Source organism: Hemitrygon akajei, chromosome 18 (assembly GCF_048418815.1).
Source record: "Hemitrygon akajei chromosome 18, sHemAka1.3, whole genome shotgun sequence".
Lineage (NCBI taxonomy): Eukaryota > Metazoa > Chordata > Chondrichthyes > Myliobatiformes > Dasyatidae > Hemitrygon > Hemitrygon akajei.
In genome coordinates this window covers 50,090,698-50,107,344 of record NC_133141.1, presented here as the reverse complement: position 1 = coordinate 50,107,344, position 16,647 = coordinate 50,090,698, and the positions used below count along the sequence as shown (strand labels likewise).

The following is a 16,647-nucleotide window of genomic DNA, read 5'->3' as shown; positions in this document are numbered from 1 at the left end:
AATAATCCTTGTATGGGGTACCTTATCAAATGCCTTGCTGAAATCTATATACACTACATCTACGGCTCTACCTTTATCAATGTGTTTAGTCACATCCTCAAAAAATCCAATCAGGCTCGTAAGGCACAACCTGCCTTTGACAAAGCCATGCTGACTATTCCTAATCATATTATACCTCTCCAAATGCTCATAAATCCTGCCTCTCAGGATCTTCTCCATCAGTTTACCAACCACTGAAGTACGACTCACTGTTTTATAATTTCCTGGGCTAACCCTATTCCCTTTCTTGAATAAGGGAACAACATCCGCAACCCTCCAATCCTCCAGAACCTCTCCCGTCCTCATTGATGATGCAAAGATCATTGCCAGAGGCTCAGCAATCTCCTACCTCACCTCCCACAGTAGCCTGGTGTACATTTCATCTGGTCCTGGTGACTTGTCCAACTTGATTCTTTCCAAAAGCTCCAGCACATCCCCTTCCTTAATATCTACATGCTCAAGTTTTTTGGCCCGCTGCAAGTCATCCCTACAATCACCAAGATCCTTTTCCATAGTAAATACTGAAGCAAAGTATTCATTAAGTACCTCTGCTATCTCCACCAGTTCCATACACACTTTTCCACTGTCACACTTGATTGGTCCTATTCTCTCTTACTCTTCACATACTTGTAGAATGCCTTGGGGTTTTCCGTAATCCTGTCTGCCAAGGCCTTCTCATGGCCCCTTCTGGCTCTCAAAATTTCATTCTTAAGCTCCTTCCTGCTAGCCTTATAATCTTCTAGATCTCTATCATTACCTAGTTTTTTGAACTTTTTGGAAGCTCTTCTTGTCTTCTTGACTAGATTTACAACAGCCTTTGTACACCACAGTTCCTGTACCCTACCATCCTTTCCCTGTCTCATTGTAACGTACCTATGCAGCACACCACGTAAATATCCCCTGAATATTTGCAACATTTCTTCCGTACGTTTCCCTGAGAACATCTGTTTCCAGTTTATGCTTCCAAGTTCCTGTCTGTTTGCCTCATATTTCCCGTTACTCCAATTAAACGCTTTCCTAACTTGCCTGTTCCTACCCCTCTCCAAAGCTATGGTAAATGAGATAGAATTGTGATCACTATCTCCAAAATGCTCTCCCACTGAAATACCTGACACCTGACCAGGTTCATTTCCCAATACCAGATCAAGTACAGCCTCTTCACTTGTAGGCTTATCTACATATTGTGACAAGAAACCTTCCTGAACACACCTAACAAACGTTACCCCCATTTAAACCCCTTGCTCTAGGAAGATGCCAATCAATATTTGGGAAATTAAAATCTCCCACCATAACAGCCCCGTTATCATTACGCCTTTCAAAATCTGTCTCCCTATCTGTTCCTCGATGTCCCTGTTACTATTGGGTGGTCTGTAAAAACACCCAGTAGAGTTATTGACCCCTTCCTGTTCCTAACTTCCACCCACAGAGACTCAGTAGACAATCCCTCCATGACATCCTCCTTTTCTGCAGCTGTGACACTATCTCTGATCAACAGTGCCACACCCCCACCTCTTTTGCCTCCTTCCCTGTCCTTTCTGAAACATCGAAAGCCTGGCACTTGAAGTAGCCATTCCTGCCCCTAAACCATCAAAGTCTCTGGCCACACCATTATAGCTTCAAGTGTTGATCCATGCGCTTAGCTCATCCGCTTTGTTCATAATACTCCTCACATTAAAACAGACACATCTCAAACCATCGGTCTGAGCGCGTCTCTTCTCTATCACCTGCCTATTCTCCCTTTCACACTGTCTCCAAACTTCCTCTATTTGTGAGCCAACCTCCCTTTCCTCTGTCTCTTCAGTTCGGTTCCCACCCCCCAGCAATCCTGGTTTAAACTCTCCCCAATAGCCTTAGCAAACCTTCCTGCCAGGATATTGGTCCCCCTGGGATTCAAGTGCAACCTGTCCTTTTTGTACAAGTCACACCTGCCCCAAAAGAGGTCCCAATGATCCAGAAATGTGAATCCCTGCCCCTTGCTCCAATCCCTCAGCCATGCATTTATCCTCCACCTCATTCTATTCCTATACTCACTGTCGTGTGGCACAGGCAGTAATCCGGAAATTACTACCTTTGTGGTCCTGCTTCTCAACTCCCTTCCTAACTCCCTGTAGTCTGTATTCAGGACCTCCTCCCTTTTCCTGCCTATGTCATTGGTACCAATATGTACCACTACCTCTGGCTGTTCTTCGCACTTCAAGATATCATGGACACGATCAGAAACATCCCAGACCCTGGCACCCGGAAGGCAAACTACCATCCGTGTTTCTTTCCTGCAGCCACAGAATCGCCTGTCTGATCCCCTAACTATACAGTCCCCATCACTGCTGCCATCCTCTTCCTTTCCCTGCCCTTCTGAGCCACAGGGCCAGACTCTGTGCCAGAGGCGCGACCTCTGTTGCTTCCCCCAGGTAGGCCATCCTTCCCAACAGTACTCAAACAGGAGTACTTATTGTCAAGACATACAGCCACTGGGGTACTCTCTAGTATCTACCTATTGCCCTTCCTTCTCCTGACTGTTACCCACTTCTCTGTCTCCCCAGGCCCCCGAGTGACTACCTGTCTATAGCTCCTCTCTATCACCTCCTCACTCTCCCTGACCAGACGAAGGTCATCGAGCTGCAGCTCCAGTTCCCTAATGCAGTCCCTTAGGAGCTGCAGCTCGGCGCACCTGGCGCAGATGTGGCTGTCCGGGAGGCTGGGAGTCTCAGGGACTTCACACATCTGACACCGAGCACAGAAAACCAGCTTCACACACATACTTTTTGTCTGTATTCTAAACAGATAACCTACTTCGCCTCGACCCTTTATCACTGAAGCCCCGTTGAGCCAAAGCCTTCCTACTCTGTCTCCCTCTACTCCGACACCCGCTGTATGAATCTGTCTTCTTTTTAAACTCTTCCCGCTGTTCTCACTGGCTGACCTCCACGTGCTTGTGCAGTCGTGCCCCATTCAAACCGCTGAAGAAATAACCATCACCTTTTGAACTCTTCTTGCTGTTGATGAAATTAACAGCATGGGAGAAGAAACTTTTAAGATAGTGTGAATTTTTTTTTTGTTTCAATAGCCCTTTAGCGCTTTCCAGAAGGAAGCTTTTTGAAAAGGCAGTCTGCAGGAGCCTGAATCTAGATCTAGATTGGAAAAAATGTTACATTACCTTATATCTGAATTGGTTTGGCCCATTTCCCATGAAATGTTGTTCTTGTTTATTATGGCCTTCCTCTTATTAACTGATATTCTGATGTCATCCTAATAGAGAATACATGATCATACAGTAAATTTGGAACAGAATAGGATCAACATAAGAAGGAAAAGCAATGAGGTCCTGAAGAGAGAATTTAAAGAGTCGGCAGAAAGATGCCTCTAGGATAGTAATTTCTAAATTGCTACCTGTGCCACATGCTGGTGAGGGTAGAATCAGGATGATTTAGCAGATAAATGTGTGGTTGAGAAGCTGGTGCAGGGGGCAGGGCTTTGGGTTCTTAGATCATTGGGATCTTGGCTGGGGGAGGTATGACCTGTTCAAAAGTGACAGGTTGCACCTCAACCTGAGGGGGAGCAATATTCTCGTGGACAGATTTTGTTAGAACTGTTGGGGAGGGTTTAAACTAATTGGGCAGGGGGTTGAGAACTGAAATGAAGGGACTCAGGATAGGACGGATGGTAAAAAAGCAAAGATGGTGTGCAGTCAGTCTGCCAGGAAGGGCAGGCAGATGATAGGACAAAATTACAACCAGCAGGGTGAGTATCAGTGCATTAGGGATGCAGAATCAAAAAGGGTAGCAAATAAAGTACTCAAAGTGTTCTATCTCAATGCACGGCGTATAAGAAATAAGGTGAATGATCTTGTTTCAATATTACAGATTGTCAGGTATGATGTTGTGGCTGAATCACTGAATCACTGAATCGTGGCTGAAGGATGGTTGAAGTTGGGAGCTGACTGTCCAAGGTTAAACATTATATCGGGGAGATAGCATGGTAGGCAGAGGGGGTGGCATGGCTTTGCTGATAAAGAATGGCACCAAATCAATAGGAAGATGTGACATAGGATTGGAAGATGTTGAATCCTTGTGGGTTGAGTTCAAAAACTGCAAGGGTAAAAGGATCCTGATAACAGTTATATACAGGCCCTCTAACAGCAGTTGGGATGTGGACTTGAAATTTGTTAGGAAGAAAGTAAAATCTGACGCAGTAGTATTTCATTGGAGTAAAGGAAATTACAGTGGTATGAGAGAGGATTTGGACAAAGTAAACTGGAAGGAGGTGCTGGCAGGGATGACAGCAGAGCAGCAACAGTGTGAGTTTCTGGGAAAAATGAGGAAGGTGCTGGACATGCGTATTCCAAAAATGAAGAAATACTCAAATGGCAAAATAGTACAACTGTGGCTGACAAGGGAAGTCAAAGCTGATGTAAAAACAAAAGAGAGGGCATACAACAAAGCAAAAATTAGTGAGAAGATAGAGGATTGGGAAGCTTTTAATAACTCACAGAGAGCAATTAGAAGAATCATTAGAAGGGAAAAAAGATAAAATATGAAAGCAAGCTGGCAAACAATATCAAAGTGGACAGTAAAAGCTTTTTTAAGTACGTAAAAAATAAAAGAGAGATGATAGTGGATATAGAACCACTAGAAAATGAGGCCAGATAAATAATAACGGGGGACAAGGAGATGGCAGGTGAACTAAATGAGTATTTTGCATCAGACTTCACTGTGGAAGACACTAGCAGTGTGCCAGATGTTGTAGTGTGTGAAGAAAGAGAAGTAGGTGCAGTTACTATTACAAGAGAGAAGGTGCTCAAAAAGCCGAAAAACCTAAAAGTACATAAGTCACCCAGACCAGATGAACTGCACCCTAGTGTTCTGAAAGAGATAGTGTTAGAAATTGTAGAGGCAATTAGTAATGAGCTTTCAAAAATCATTGGACTCTGGCATAGTGCCAGAGGATTGGAAAGTTGCAAATGTCACTCCACTCTTTAAGAAAGGAGGAAGGCAGCAGAAAAAGAATTATAGACCAGTTAGCCTGACCTCTGTGGTTGGGAAAGTGTTGGAATCAATTGTTAAGGATGAGGTTATGGAGTATTTGGTGACACAGGACATGATAGTTCAAAGTCAGCATGGTTTCCTTCAGGAAAAATCCTGCCTGACAAACCTGTTGGAATTCTTTGAGGAGATTACAAGTAGTATAGATAAAGGGGATGTAGTGGATGTTGTATATTTGGACTTTCAGAAGGCCTTTGACAAGGTGTCACACATGAGACTGCTTATCAAGTTAAGAGACCATTGTAACAGAAAAGTTACTAACATGGTTAGAGCAAGTGGATAAGGCTTTGGGCTGGTGATCCAAAGGTCGTTAGTTTGAGCCTCATCCGAGGCAGTGTGTGTGTCCTTGAGCAAGGCACTTAACCACACACTGCTCCTGCACGTTTATAGCCCAGTGGCAGCAGTTGGTGCAGCATGGACATGACAAGACAAGTGGGAATAAAATGATCCTTGTATGGTTGGCTGCCAGTGACTAGTGGTGTTCCACAGGGGTTGGTGTTGGGACCACTTCTTTTTATGCTGTATATCAATGATTTGGATGATGGAATAGGTGGCTTTGTTGCCAATCTTGCAGATGATATGAAGATTGGTGGAGGAGCAGGTAGTGTTGAGGGAACAGGTAGGCTGCAGAAGGACTTAGATTAGGAGAATGGCAAATTAAATACAATGTTGGAAAATGCATGGTCATGCACTTTGGTAGTAGAAATAAATGTGCAGACTATTTTCTAAATAGGGAGAAAATCCAAAAATCTGAAATGCAAAGGGATTGGGAGAAAAGATGTGCTGGCATTGGAGATGGCCCAGAGAAGATTCACAAGGATGATTCCAGAAAAGAAAGGGTTATTACATGAGGAACGTTTGATGGCTCTGGGTCTGTACTTGCTGGAATTTAGAAAGATGAGGGGGGAGGATCTCATTGAATCCTTTCGAATGTTGAAAGGCCTAGACAGAGTAGATGTGGAAAGGATGTTTCCCATGGTGGGGGAGTCTAGGACAAGAGGGCACAGCCTCAGGATAGAGGGGTGTCCATTTTAAACAGAGATGTGGAGAAATTTCTTTAGCCAGAGGGTGGTGAATTTGTGTAATTTATTACCACAGACAGCTGTGGAGGCCATGTCGTTGGGTGTACTTAAAGCAGAGATGTATGGGCTCTTGATTGGACACAACATCAAAGGTTGGGGAGAAAGTCGGGGAGTGGGGTTGAGGAGGGGAAAAATGAACAGCCATAATTGAATGGCACAACAGACTCGATAGGCCTAATGACATAATTCTGCTCCTATGTGTTGTGGTTTTATAATACATATAGCACTAGTCTTTTATCAGTGATAGTTATAACAAAGTATTATGAGAATTTCTCTATAATTCCATGTGCTTATCTAGTGTTCATATAGGATATACAATCTAGAAAGATTCTTGGTTCATTTCCTAATCTCTCATGATCTTTACTGCCCTGGTGTACCGCACAGAGTGCTGGAGGAACTCGGGTCTAGCAGCCTCTATGGAGAGAAATATACAGTCAACATTTCGGGTCAGGACGATTTATCTTGAGATACTATCCATTTCTTTCCAATAGCTGCTGCCTGACCTGGAGAATTCCTCCAGCACTTTGTGTGTTGCTCCACGTTCCAGCATCTACAATCTCTTGCCTCTCCATTGATACCTTGGGTAAATAATGACCACAGCAGACCAGGCTGGATAATTAATACTGGGCAACATTTCTGTTGCTGTTTGGTAGACACGGACTCCTGCTGCAGTGAATGCATGGAAGTTGGGTGAGGATTAAATCAAGGCTTTGTTGTGACTTTCTAACAGCGAATAGATTGCTTCTGCTCAGCGATGAGCACAAATTCATCATGAATGACAGAAAACTGCATCTCAGTAGGACAACATCTGCATTGAAGTAATGAGTGGAAGATGCACAGATACTAGGACACTAAACTTAGGAATTATATTTTATTCAGATTTGCTACAAAGCTTCTGTTGACCTTTATCACTCACAAACTCGGGACTTCTGCAGGTTAAACTTAAAATCCTATTAAGTTTTTTTTTAGTATTAGACTTGAACACAAATTACAATGTACAGAGTTGTAACAGAGAAAGAAACAATATTAATTGATAAACATGCATCATCATCCACAGCTATCACAATGTTTATTTTTCACAAAAATTGCACAATCAGGTGTTAAATGCTTTAGCAATATTAGCAATGAATATAAATTTAAAATGACAGCCCAAAATATCTACAGCACATGGAATGGAAAGCAGCAGAAACAATGCTTGAATTTATAGCAATGTTAAAAGGATGTACCTTTAACAGTATTGCAACAGGGAGAAGAATATAAGAGGAAATAAAGCAGATCAACATTTTCAACAACTGGAACTGTTCATGTTTCAAGGATTAAATGCAATCTGAAGACCTGTGATGGCGAATTCACATTGAATGTCTATAAGGCAATATTGACTCTCAACACTGCATGACGTGGTCTTGTTCGAGGCTGGTGAAGCTTGCTTCTCAAATCATTGCCATCTGAATGGCTATTGTAACGATTCCTCCTTTGCAACAGAGAGAATTACAAGCCGAGTTATGAGACAAGTAATGCTGGTGCCACTAGAATTTTCAACAATGGGTTAAGCATAAAGATACCACTAAAACAAAATGAAATAAAAAGTCATAATGCTAACAAGAATTGATGTGGTAAGTACAATAAACTGTTGAGAGCTGATGAATCAACTCTTCTCGGGCTTCAAGCCGGGTACAGGTATTAATTATAACCGATGTTTCGATGACAAACTCTGCCATCCTCATCAGGGATGATGCCCAAGCATCATCCCTGATGAAGAGTTAACTTTCCAAATTTATCTCTGTATGCACTGTTTGACATTAGAAAGGCTATGACAAACTTTACAGTAGAAAAGTATTACTGATCTTACAGTCACCTATTTATAGCTTGCATGGGATTATTAAATTTCATATAACCAATGAATTTCTGCTATTTAACTACAAATCATAAACTAGTTAAAAAGATTTTTTTAATTTAAGGATTAAGTTATTCAAGAATGCAGGGTCTGTGTTCTCATTTAGTTGTGGTGGCTTTTAAAAGGCCGCAGGAACAGAAAGCAAAATTACATTAGAGCTAAGTACTTTTCCGATGTCTGCAGCATTTTGTGAAGACTGCAATCAGAAAACCTATAATAATTTAACAGCAAAAAATAATGTGGTAAACAATCTCATTGTTATATATTAACATCATGAAGAGCTTGCTTTTCCTATGGAAATCAAAAAAATGTTTAAAAAAGTTAGACCTGCAATTCCAATAATAATACTGTTTAAAGGAAATCCTTCCACGGTATTTCTGATGCCATTAGCACCCAGCAATCAAAGGACATTTTCCTTTATTATTCCATATAAAAGAAATCAGGCCAGGGTATTTTTGAATATAATATAAAAAATATTGCTTTACTTGACCAGTGATTGAAATGAATAAACACAAGATAAGTAAGCCCTTCAACCCTACTGATCTCCTTTACTACTAAACTAGTGCCGAATTAATTAAAAGCACGCTCTAGTGCTCTCAAAAAGCAAACGTGCAATTAAATTCAGACTGCTGTCTTGAAGCACAAATAGTGGAACAATCCAAGATGCAGAGTTGTACTGCAAGACAAACACTGTAAATTTCCCCCTTTATAGCAAAGGACATTCAAGGTACTTCGTTATTCCAGAAATTCACATGCTAATACAATTTCTGCAGACCAATATAATTTACTGCAACCAAGCTTAGCAATTGCACATTTAACTACAGAGATACATTGGTCAAAAAGAGTATTCATACATTTTCAGTTTTACTGTCAAATGCTAATTTACACACATCTGCAAGTGCGTGTGTTTATACACACTCAAACACACCAAAATAAAATTGCAGGCCAGCTGCTCATTGTGATTTGCTAAATTGCAAGTTAGTATAGCTTGCAGACAAACCTTTTGTATAGACCACACTACCACAGCTTGTAGGGTGATTTTGATGATTTTGTTTCTGGGTCCAATGTCATCTTATTAGGTCTTTAAAGGTAAGCTTTAAGAGGATTAATGATTTCTAGCATTCAAATGTTACAGAGGTGTTGTTTTAATTGGCTTTTGATATTTTTGCTTCCACTAAAATAAATGAAGTCACATTTCATTACACACTCATTTAAAAATAAGGTCTATATCAAATGGCAGGCTAACTATTTAAGGACTACCATTCTCCATGCAGACATGGGACACAACTAGTAATACACTTTATACTCTATAAACAATACAGATTCTTATATTGTAATTTTTTATGCGTAACCATGATTAGCTTCAGAAATACACATCTTTATTGATAATCAATTCAAATAAATGGAGTAATACTGCTCTCAGAAATCTTAAAGGACAAAGCTAGGAAAGTAGTAATTTTGATTACAGGTATTTAAAATAATGCCCCATACTGTTATTAAATCCAAGCACTCTCACCTGCATTCTCTATTGATTTCTTATAAACTCAGTAGGCAAATATGAAGAGGGTATCTGAGCAGTCTAAGAAGTGAAAGCTTTGAATAAGGTTCATTGATCGTGAAGCTAGTTGGGGACAGAAAGAGATATCTGACCATTTTTCAATGTAATCATTAAACATATTACGCAAATGTACTGTACAGCTATGTTTATCTGTAACATGATTAATGATTATTTCGGGCTCCATGCAGGCCTGTCCTCGCACATGACCCTAAACCTGGCAACACAACGCCTGAGCTACTAAGACGCAACTTTACTAAATTTACAGATCTAAGTGAATACCTTGCCACGCTACCTAGGCAAATTGAATCGCAGAGGACAGAGTCATAGAGCACTACAGCACAAAACTAGGCCCCTTGGCTCATCTAGCCCATGCCAAACTGTTAATCTGCCTAGTCTCATCAGACCTCACCTGACCATAGACCTTCATACCCCTCCCATCCATGTACTTAACCAAACTTCCCCTTAGTCTTGCAATTAAACTTGCATCCACCACCTCTGCTGGCAGCTCATTGCGCACTCTTACCACTCTCTGAGTGAAGAAGTTCCCCCTCAGGTTCCCCTTAAATATTTCACCTTTCACCCTTAACCTACAGCCTTTAGTTCTAGTCTCACCCAACCTCAGTGGAAAAAGCCTATTTGTATTTACCCTATCTATACCTCTCGTAATTTTGTATCCCTCCATCAAATCTCCCCTCATTCTCCTATGCTCCAGGATGTGGGCATTACATCTGTGCAATGCTCTGCATATTGCACTTCCCAAACAAATTCCTTAAAGCCTTGTTGTCGGGACAGTTGCTTCTTACAAAACACTCAAAGAAAACTTAGTCAGTGGAAGACTGTCAATCACTTCAGTAATGCAGGTAACACCTTTGTTCACATTTTTAGCATGAAAATGGTTTGTTCATTTAAACATGTGGCTTGGTGAGCCTAAACTAATTGCTGCCTCATATAAATTGCTTGGTAAATATTTTATTTCCCCCTACCAGCTCAGAGAACTGTCCAAGGACCTCAATGCCTGTATGCCCGTTTATGTTGATGGAAGTTGCGTGCTTTGACCTCCTAGGGCTGATGTGCATTTTTTTCAGAATTCCATCCAGAATAGAAGCTGAGTTGTATAGTTTTGACAACCTCATATCCTCCTGCCAAGTCATATCCACGCTCAGTCGAACCCTTTTACCGTAGTGCCAGATCCCTGGATCTGGAGAGGTTCCTGAAGTGATTTTCTTGAAAAAGGGGCAATATAAAATGCATTCCAAAGTTGGCTTTTTCCCTTGGCTGTGCGGTATATGTGTATAATTAAAAAATATAAAGAAAGCTTTGTTTTGCCAGATTTTTAAAGAAGTTTTAATTATTGATCACATTATATAATAGTAAATGACTAAATTCTAGCAATAAAAGACTATTGCAGTAATTAATGAAGGTTCATTAATATTGCAAAAGTAAGGTGATAAGGAAATAAAATATGTCACTTCTAACCCTAGTTTCTTAATTATAAATGAAATTTGACAAACTGTTTCTTTTGATTTGCCATGGTCATAATTTATTGGTTTGATTTGATCAAATAGTCATTGCATTGTGAACATCTTGGAGTCTGGCTTAGGTGCAAATCCACTCTCCCCAGAATAAACAAAAATTTCATTTTAATATGAAGTCCATTTCAGTCATTCAGCATGATTAGAATATCTTGCACCTAGTGTGCAGATGAAGATGATACAACTATGGCCCATGACTGTGAATATGTATCATGCTACCATTCCACTGAAAATAAAAAAACAACGCCCTGCTTAAATTAACAGGTAGAAATTCAGACCATATTGCTCACAAAAGCAGTTGCAGAGCATCAGAACATCTTCACTGCTTGAATTTATGGGAAGTAACATTATAACTATAAATGCTTTTATGCAATTTATAATGAACAATCTCATTTAAACTATTCACAGATAATCTTGGCTCAAATACACATATCTGAGACTTAAGTTAATTGACCCGAAAACTACAAGGTCTTGATAAAACAAATAAGTGTATCTTCCACACAGGTACAATGGGGAATAAATGCTTCAGAATGCATTGAACGATTTATGTTTTAAACCCTGCTGAAATTCTCCAAGCATAACTTCAGAAAACACAACTTTGAGTTCACCCACAAGACAAGTAGAAGTGTTGCACTCAATATATGTGGTCATCTCCAGAGTGAAAGGATCAATGGAAGATTACAGTACATGTAAGAACAAGATCAAAAGGATAATCAGAGAGGAAAAAAATAATTGGCAATGTTTATTGCTAGAGCACAGAATCCCTCTAGCACTAAATTTTAAGCAGACAGTGAAGGAAACAATTTCACATGGAGAATGAAATGGAAAAACAATACAGAATAAATCCAGTCAATAAATACCTTCTTAACAAGAACACAGCTGCATGTACTGCATTACTAAAAAGAAATTCATGCCTATTTTGTGAGCAAGTGGGAGCTCAATTAAATGAGCTCAATTGGGAATTGGGAAGCCAATTTGTTAAGATATTTTGGCATAGAGTACAATTTGAGACATGGAACATGCATAGTGTTCAGTGAAAGAACAAATGAATTTTGAACAATGGCTTCCAAAGCCTTCCATTAGTTAAATAATCCTTGCCTCCTGTCTAGTCCATTGTAGACTAAATGATAAAGATTTATTACTGTGATTTATCAATAACTCTTTCCTTGTGGTATCATAAGACTAACTGGATGGCAGCATTTGCAGAATCTCTTGTTTAGGATATGAATTTTTAAAAACTTTTTTATACAATAATTTTAATGCTCCTATGGCCTTTTGCCAATAACTAACACAATCCATGCAAGAGCGGTAGAGTCAGGGAATGAGCTCTGTGAAACGCTGTTGATCATCACTCAGAAATGTATGGCCCTTTGGACTGAAGGGAAGTTAATATAATCATCCCATTCAAGTACAGACAACCACAGGCCCATTGATAATCTGGTTAAATACTTAAATGTCAATCAAGAGTCAACAGTTGCAGAGTAACATCCATGATGGTTCCTCTTATAGAAACATCCTGCTCAATTAAACTCTGGCTTTTTCCCTCCACAGAAGTGATATCCAAAGTGGATAATATTAAACAAATATTTCTAAACAGTTTTTGCAACTTTCCTTAGAAAAGCCTGCTAAAATTGGGAGACATGTTGCTGATTAGTAGACGTTCTTGTGGATGCATGAAATTTGGGTAAAACTTCTAATCAATATCTGGATGTGGATAAAGCAAGACCTGGAGGAATGGCAGGAAGCAACGGGGGCTTGTTGGTGGATTCGTGTCAAGATGAAGCTGGAGGTATGCTACAGAATCAGTGTCTGGGTCTCCCAACACTTCTCTCTATGTATACGCATTCAGGAATATAGTTCAGCTTGAACTGGATAGAGAGCTCGCCATGTGAGGTGCAGAAAGCAGCAAAAACCTCAGAAGCAAGCATGCAAATAAACAAATCAGCAGCAAGTGACAATTGATGAGTACAGCATCTTAGATTTTGGAAAGAAAAATGTAGCTTGACAAATAAATAGCTAAAGGTGAATGAACATTGAGTGTGATACTGGATTTGATGTATAATTAGTGATAGACAAAATGAGCAGAATCTTTAAAGGTGCTGGGTCGAAGTGAAACCATGTCATGTTACATTTTGTAGACAGACTTTGAACATTGTGTTCAATCACCAAGGTACAAGAATAATGCAGAGGTCAAAGAAGGCCACAATAACTAATTACAGGGTCAAAGGATTAAATATAAAAATAGCATTTGTGTAGAAAATGTACATTAATGTTGATGGTCAATGCTGAATTGGCAGATAGTTTTGTGCCGTATGATTGAGCTGTAATGATATTCCAGAGAAACTAGTGTTTTTCACTTAAGACAGGAGGTGACTGAGAGGATAAGTGATATCATCGAAAAGTCATTAGACAGCAAAGCACTTCTTCAGAGTATGTCAGGCCACAGGAACAGAGAGAAGCAGATATTAAAACAGACAAAATAGCTTACTAAGAACTTACTTGAAAAGTCTTTGACTCTCTCTGATAGGAAAATGGGTATAATATTGCAAACTCATTCAAAAGAGATGAACTGATGACAAAATTGATGACTCCAAATGATGTAAGTAGTTAGTGGTGAATGTTCTTTACATCTGTGGTCCCCCCCCCCCCATTAAGAGGCTCCAGAAGTTAAAGCAGTCCATGAATAACATTGAAGCAATTTAGCTAGGAAATTGGTAAAAATAAAAGTATCCTCAATAGTTGCCAGTCACAAAGCATTCCCCAGGAATCTCTAGTAAAGACCCAACTCCTGATTAAGAATGATTAGTAATATCATTCATTTATGGGAAGGAATGCATATTAAAACTGGAACTTTCATTCATAAAGATTGGGAGTCATTAACAACCTGAACACTGTTCAATAATTGATAATCGGGAATGTGGTCACCTTCTGCATTGAGTAACTGCTCCCTCTTGTGGCATTGTTTAGAACAAAAAATTCACTTGACAATTGATGTTAACAAACGACCAGCAACTCTGAAACATCTGTTATTCAATTGCATGCAGACATTTTGAGATACTGGTTTCCTCTTTTCTAGACAGTTAAATAAGTAATTACTGTTAAAGGACTCAATACTGGAACTTTTCAGCACCATGTTTCACTTAGATGAAGAGAAGATTGCAGATACCGGAAATCTGGAGCAACACACTGTGGTGAACTACATATACCTGTCTGGACACGCCCCCTAATGACTGCTCCTGTGGCTCCTCCCACAGACCCCTGTATAAAGGTGATGGAGGTCTGAGCCTGGCCTCTCAGTCTCCAGGATGTAGTATGGTGGTCACTCACTGCTTGTTCCTTCTTCCAGTCAATAAAAGCCGATAGCTTGCTTTTATGTCTCAGAGTGAGTTATTGATGGTGCATCACACACACAAAATGCTGGAGGAACTCAGCAGGTCAAGCAGCATCTGTGGAGGGAAATGAACAATTGACATTTTGGGCCTTACCTCCATAGGTGCTGTCTGATTTGTTCAGTTTCTCCAGCATTTTGTGTGTTGCTCCATATTTCACTTATGCAGCTCCTTAACACTAATTGTACTGTATGTTGTATTTTAATCACCAAGGGGTTCTATTGGGCAGTTTACTTAAAAAGTTCTACTGGTTTCATGTTGGGAATTTTAAAACCAAATAGTCATGCATATTTTGTAGGAGTAAGTCCTGTAAGAGACCAGGAAGAATTAAAGTTTCAGAATAAAATGGAAAGATTATGAATGCGAAACATGTAAACTAGTGAGTGCCAGCTGGTTTATGAAGGGAGCAGTGGAACAGAATATAAACCCTGACATTATAGCATACTGTTGTTCTGGTGTGATTCCCAAAATCATAAGATCAAGTTTGATCTGCAACCTCAATAGGATGTCATTTCTCTTTGTTATAATGTGTCCATATAGCTGCTTAGGACCAAATTTGAAGTGAGGAATTTGCTACAGACTTTCATATTTACAAATAATCTAACTATGATTTATTTTAATTCCCATTTTAACATATGGTTGTAAGTGCTTCAGTGTCCACCAATTAATGAAGCTATACATTAAAATAATAAACTTCAGGTTAATACAAAATATTAATCAATTTTGAACTCCTACTATTTATGAACAATTACAATTAAAAATGTCATACATGTCCACACTTTTAACTTTACTGTACTGTGCTGTACAATAGTAATAATTACATGGTGTTATAATGCTAGAATCTGTTAAAACACACACACACAGAGCAATTGATCAATGATTATATTTGCTCTGCACCATCAAATGATTGATTAGGAAGTCTGAAAATAATGTAAAACTTGATTTACTATTGGCTCAGTGAAGCAGTAAAGATCTGCAGTGCTTTGAGCATAGAAGGCTGACTTACTGACCACACTAGTTAAATAAAAATTTGACCTTGTTTCAACGTAATTCATCATTAGAATGCATATTTAAAGGGAATTGCTTCCTAGAATTCTAGGATTCCATTGACTATTTTGTTAAATAATTAAGCAAGCTCTTCAGTTTCCAGATAAAATAGTTGTTTTTTGGCCAAAACAATCTGCACTAATCAGTGATAGTTTGCATTGGAGGAGTAGACTCCTATTGACACGTTCCGTAGGGTATCGCTGCATAGCGATTAGTGAGATTATTCTGATTTATTTCTTTGTGTATTAATGTACATGGAGTAGGTTTTCCTCTGGCCACCATTTTAATGAAATCATTAAGTCTTAGCAAATGAGAAATTTGCAATCTTCATCAGACTGTGAGCACCAATGACGCCAAATGGGCTGACAAATACATTGACAAATTAATTCAATATGGGTCAATTGAACAAGTAAACCACACTGAATACTCTAAATAAGTCACTAGGTTCCAGTGCAGTACTGAAGGAGTGGTGAATTATTTGAGATTCCAACACATGACAATGGAGGTGTATTCTTTGAAGGAAAAATTGACTAGGCTCCCATCTCCTCTCATGGGTGTGAGTAAAAGTGTTTTTGGCAGTATTTTTAGAGAAAGGGACTTATCCTGGTAACCTGTGCAACATTGATCTCTTAATCATTATCACAAAAACAGATTAACTGATCATAATTATACTGATGTTCCTGGGATCTTGCTGTGCACATATTTAGCCACAGCGTGTCCTACTTTACAACAATGACTGCACTTCAAAGATGCCTCATTGGCTGTGAAGTACTTTGCTTCTTGAGACCATGAAAGTAAACCTTTCTTATGCAAATTCTATCCGAAATTCTCACAATCTTATGCAGTTGATGTACAGTATGTTTAGAGAAAACCATCTTCACAACAGCAATAAGCACTGACTTACAAGAACACAGACTAGACATATACATCGATTCCAATATTCGCTGTGAATGGTTAACTCTCGGCCAACACTAAATCCTGACATTTCCCAATCTTGTGTTCCTTGATGTACTTTTGGGTAGTGGGCTTGCTTGATGAGTGCAGAGCAAAACTCACTCGTCTTAAAA

The 16,647-nt window shown here is 39.4% G+C and overlaps 1 protein-coding gene across 1 annotated transcript in view; it reads right to left on the bottom strand.

Annotated features, from left to right (window-relative positions):
- Positions 1 to 7,027: 7,027 nt before the first annotated feature.
- LOC140741449 (neurabin-2-like) overlaps positions 7,028 to 16,647 on the bottom strand; it is a 239,768-nt gene continuing 230,148 nt past the window's right edge. Inside the window, exon 11 of the mRNA XM_073071657.1 lies at positions 7,028 to 7,631. Coding sequence (XP_072927758.1) covers positions 7,614 to 7,631 — 18 coding nt within the window. The 3' untranslated portion in view covers positions 7,028 to 7,613. The remainder of the gene's footprint in view (positions 7,632 to 16,647) is intronic.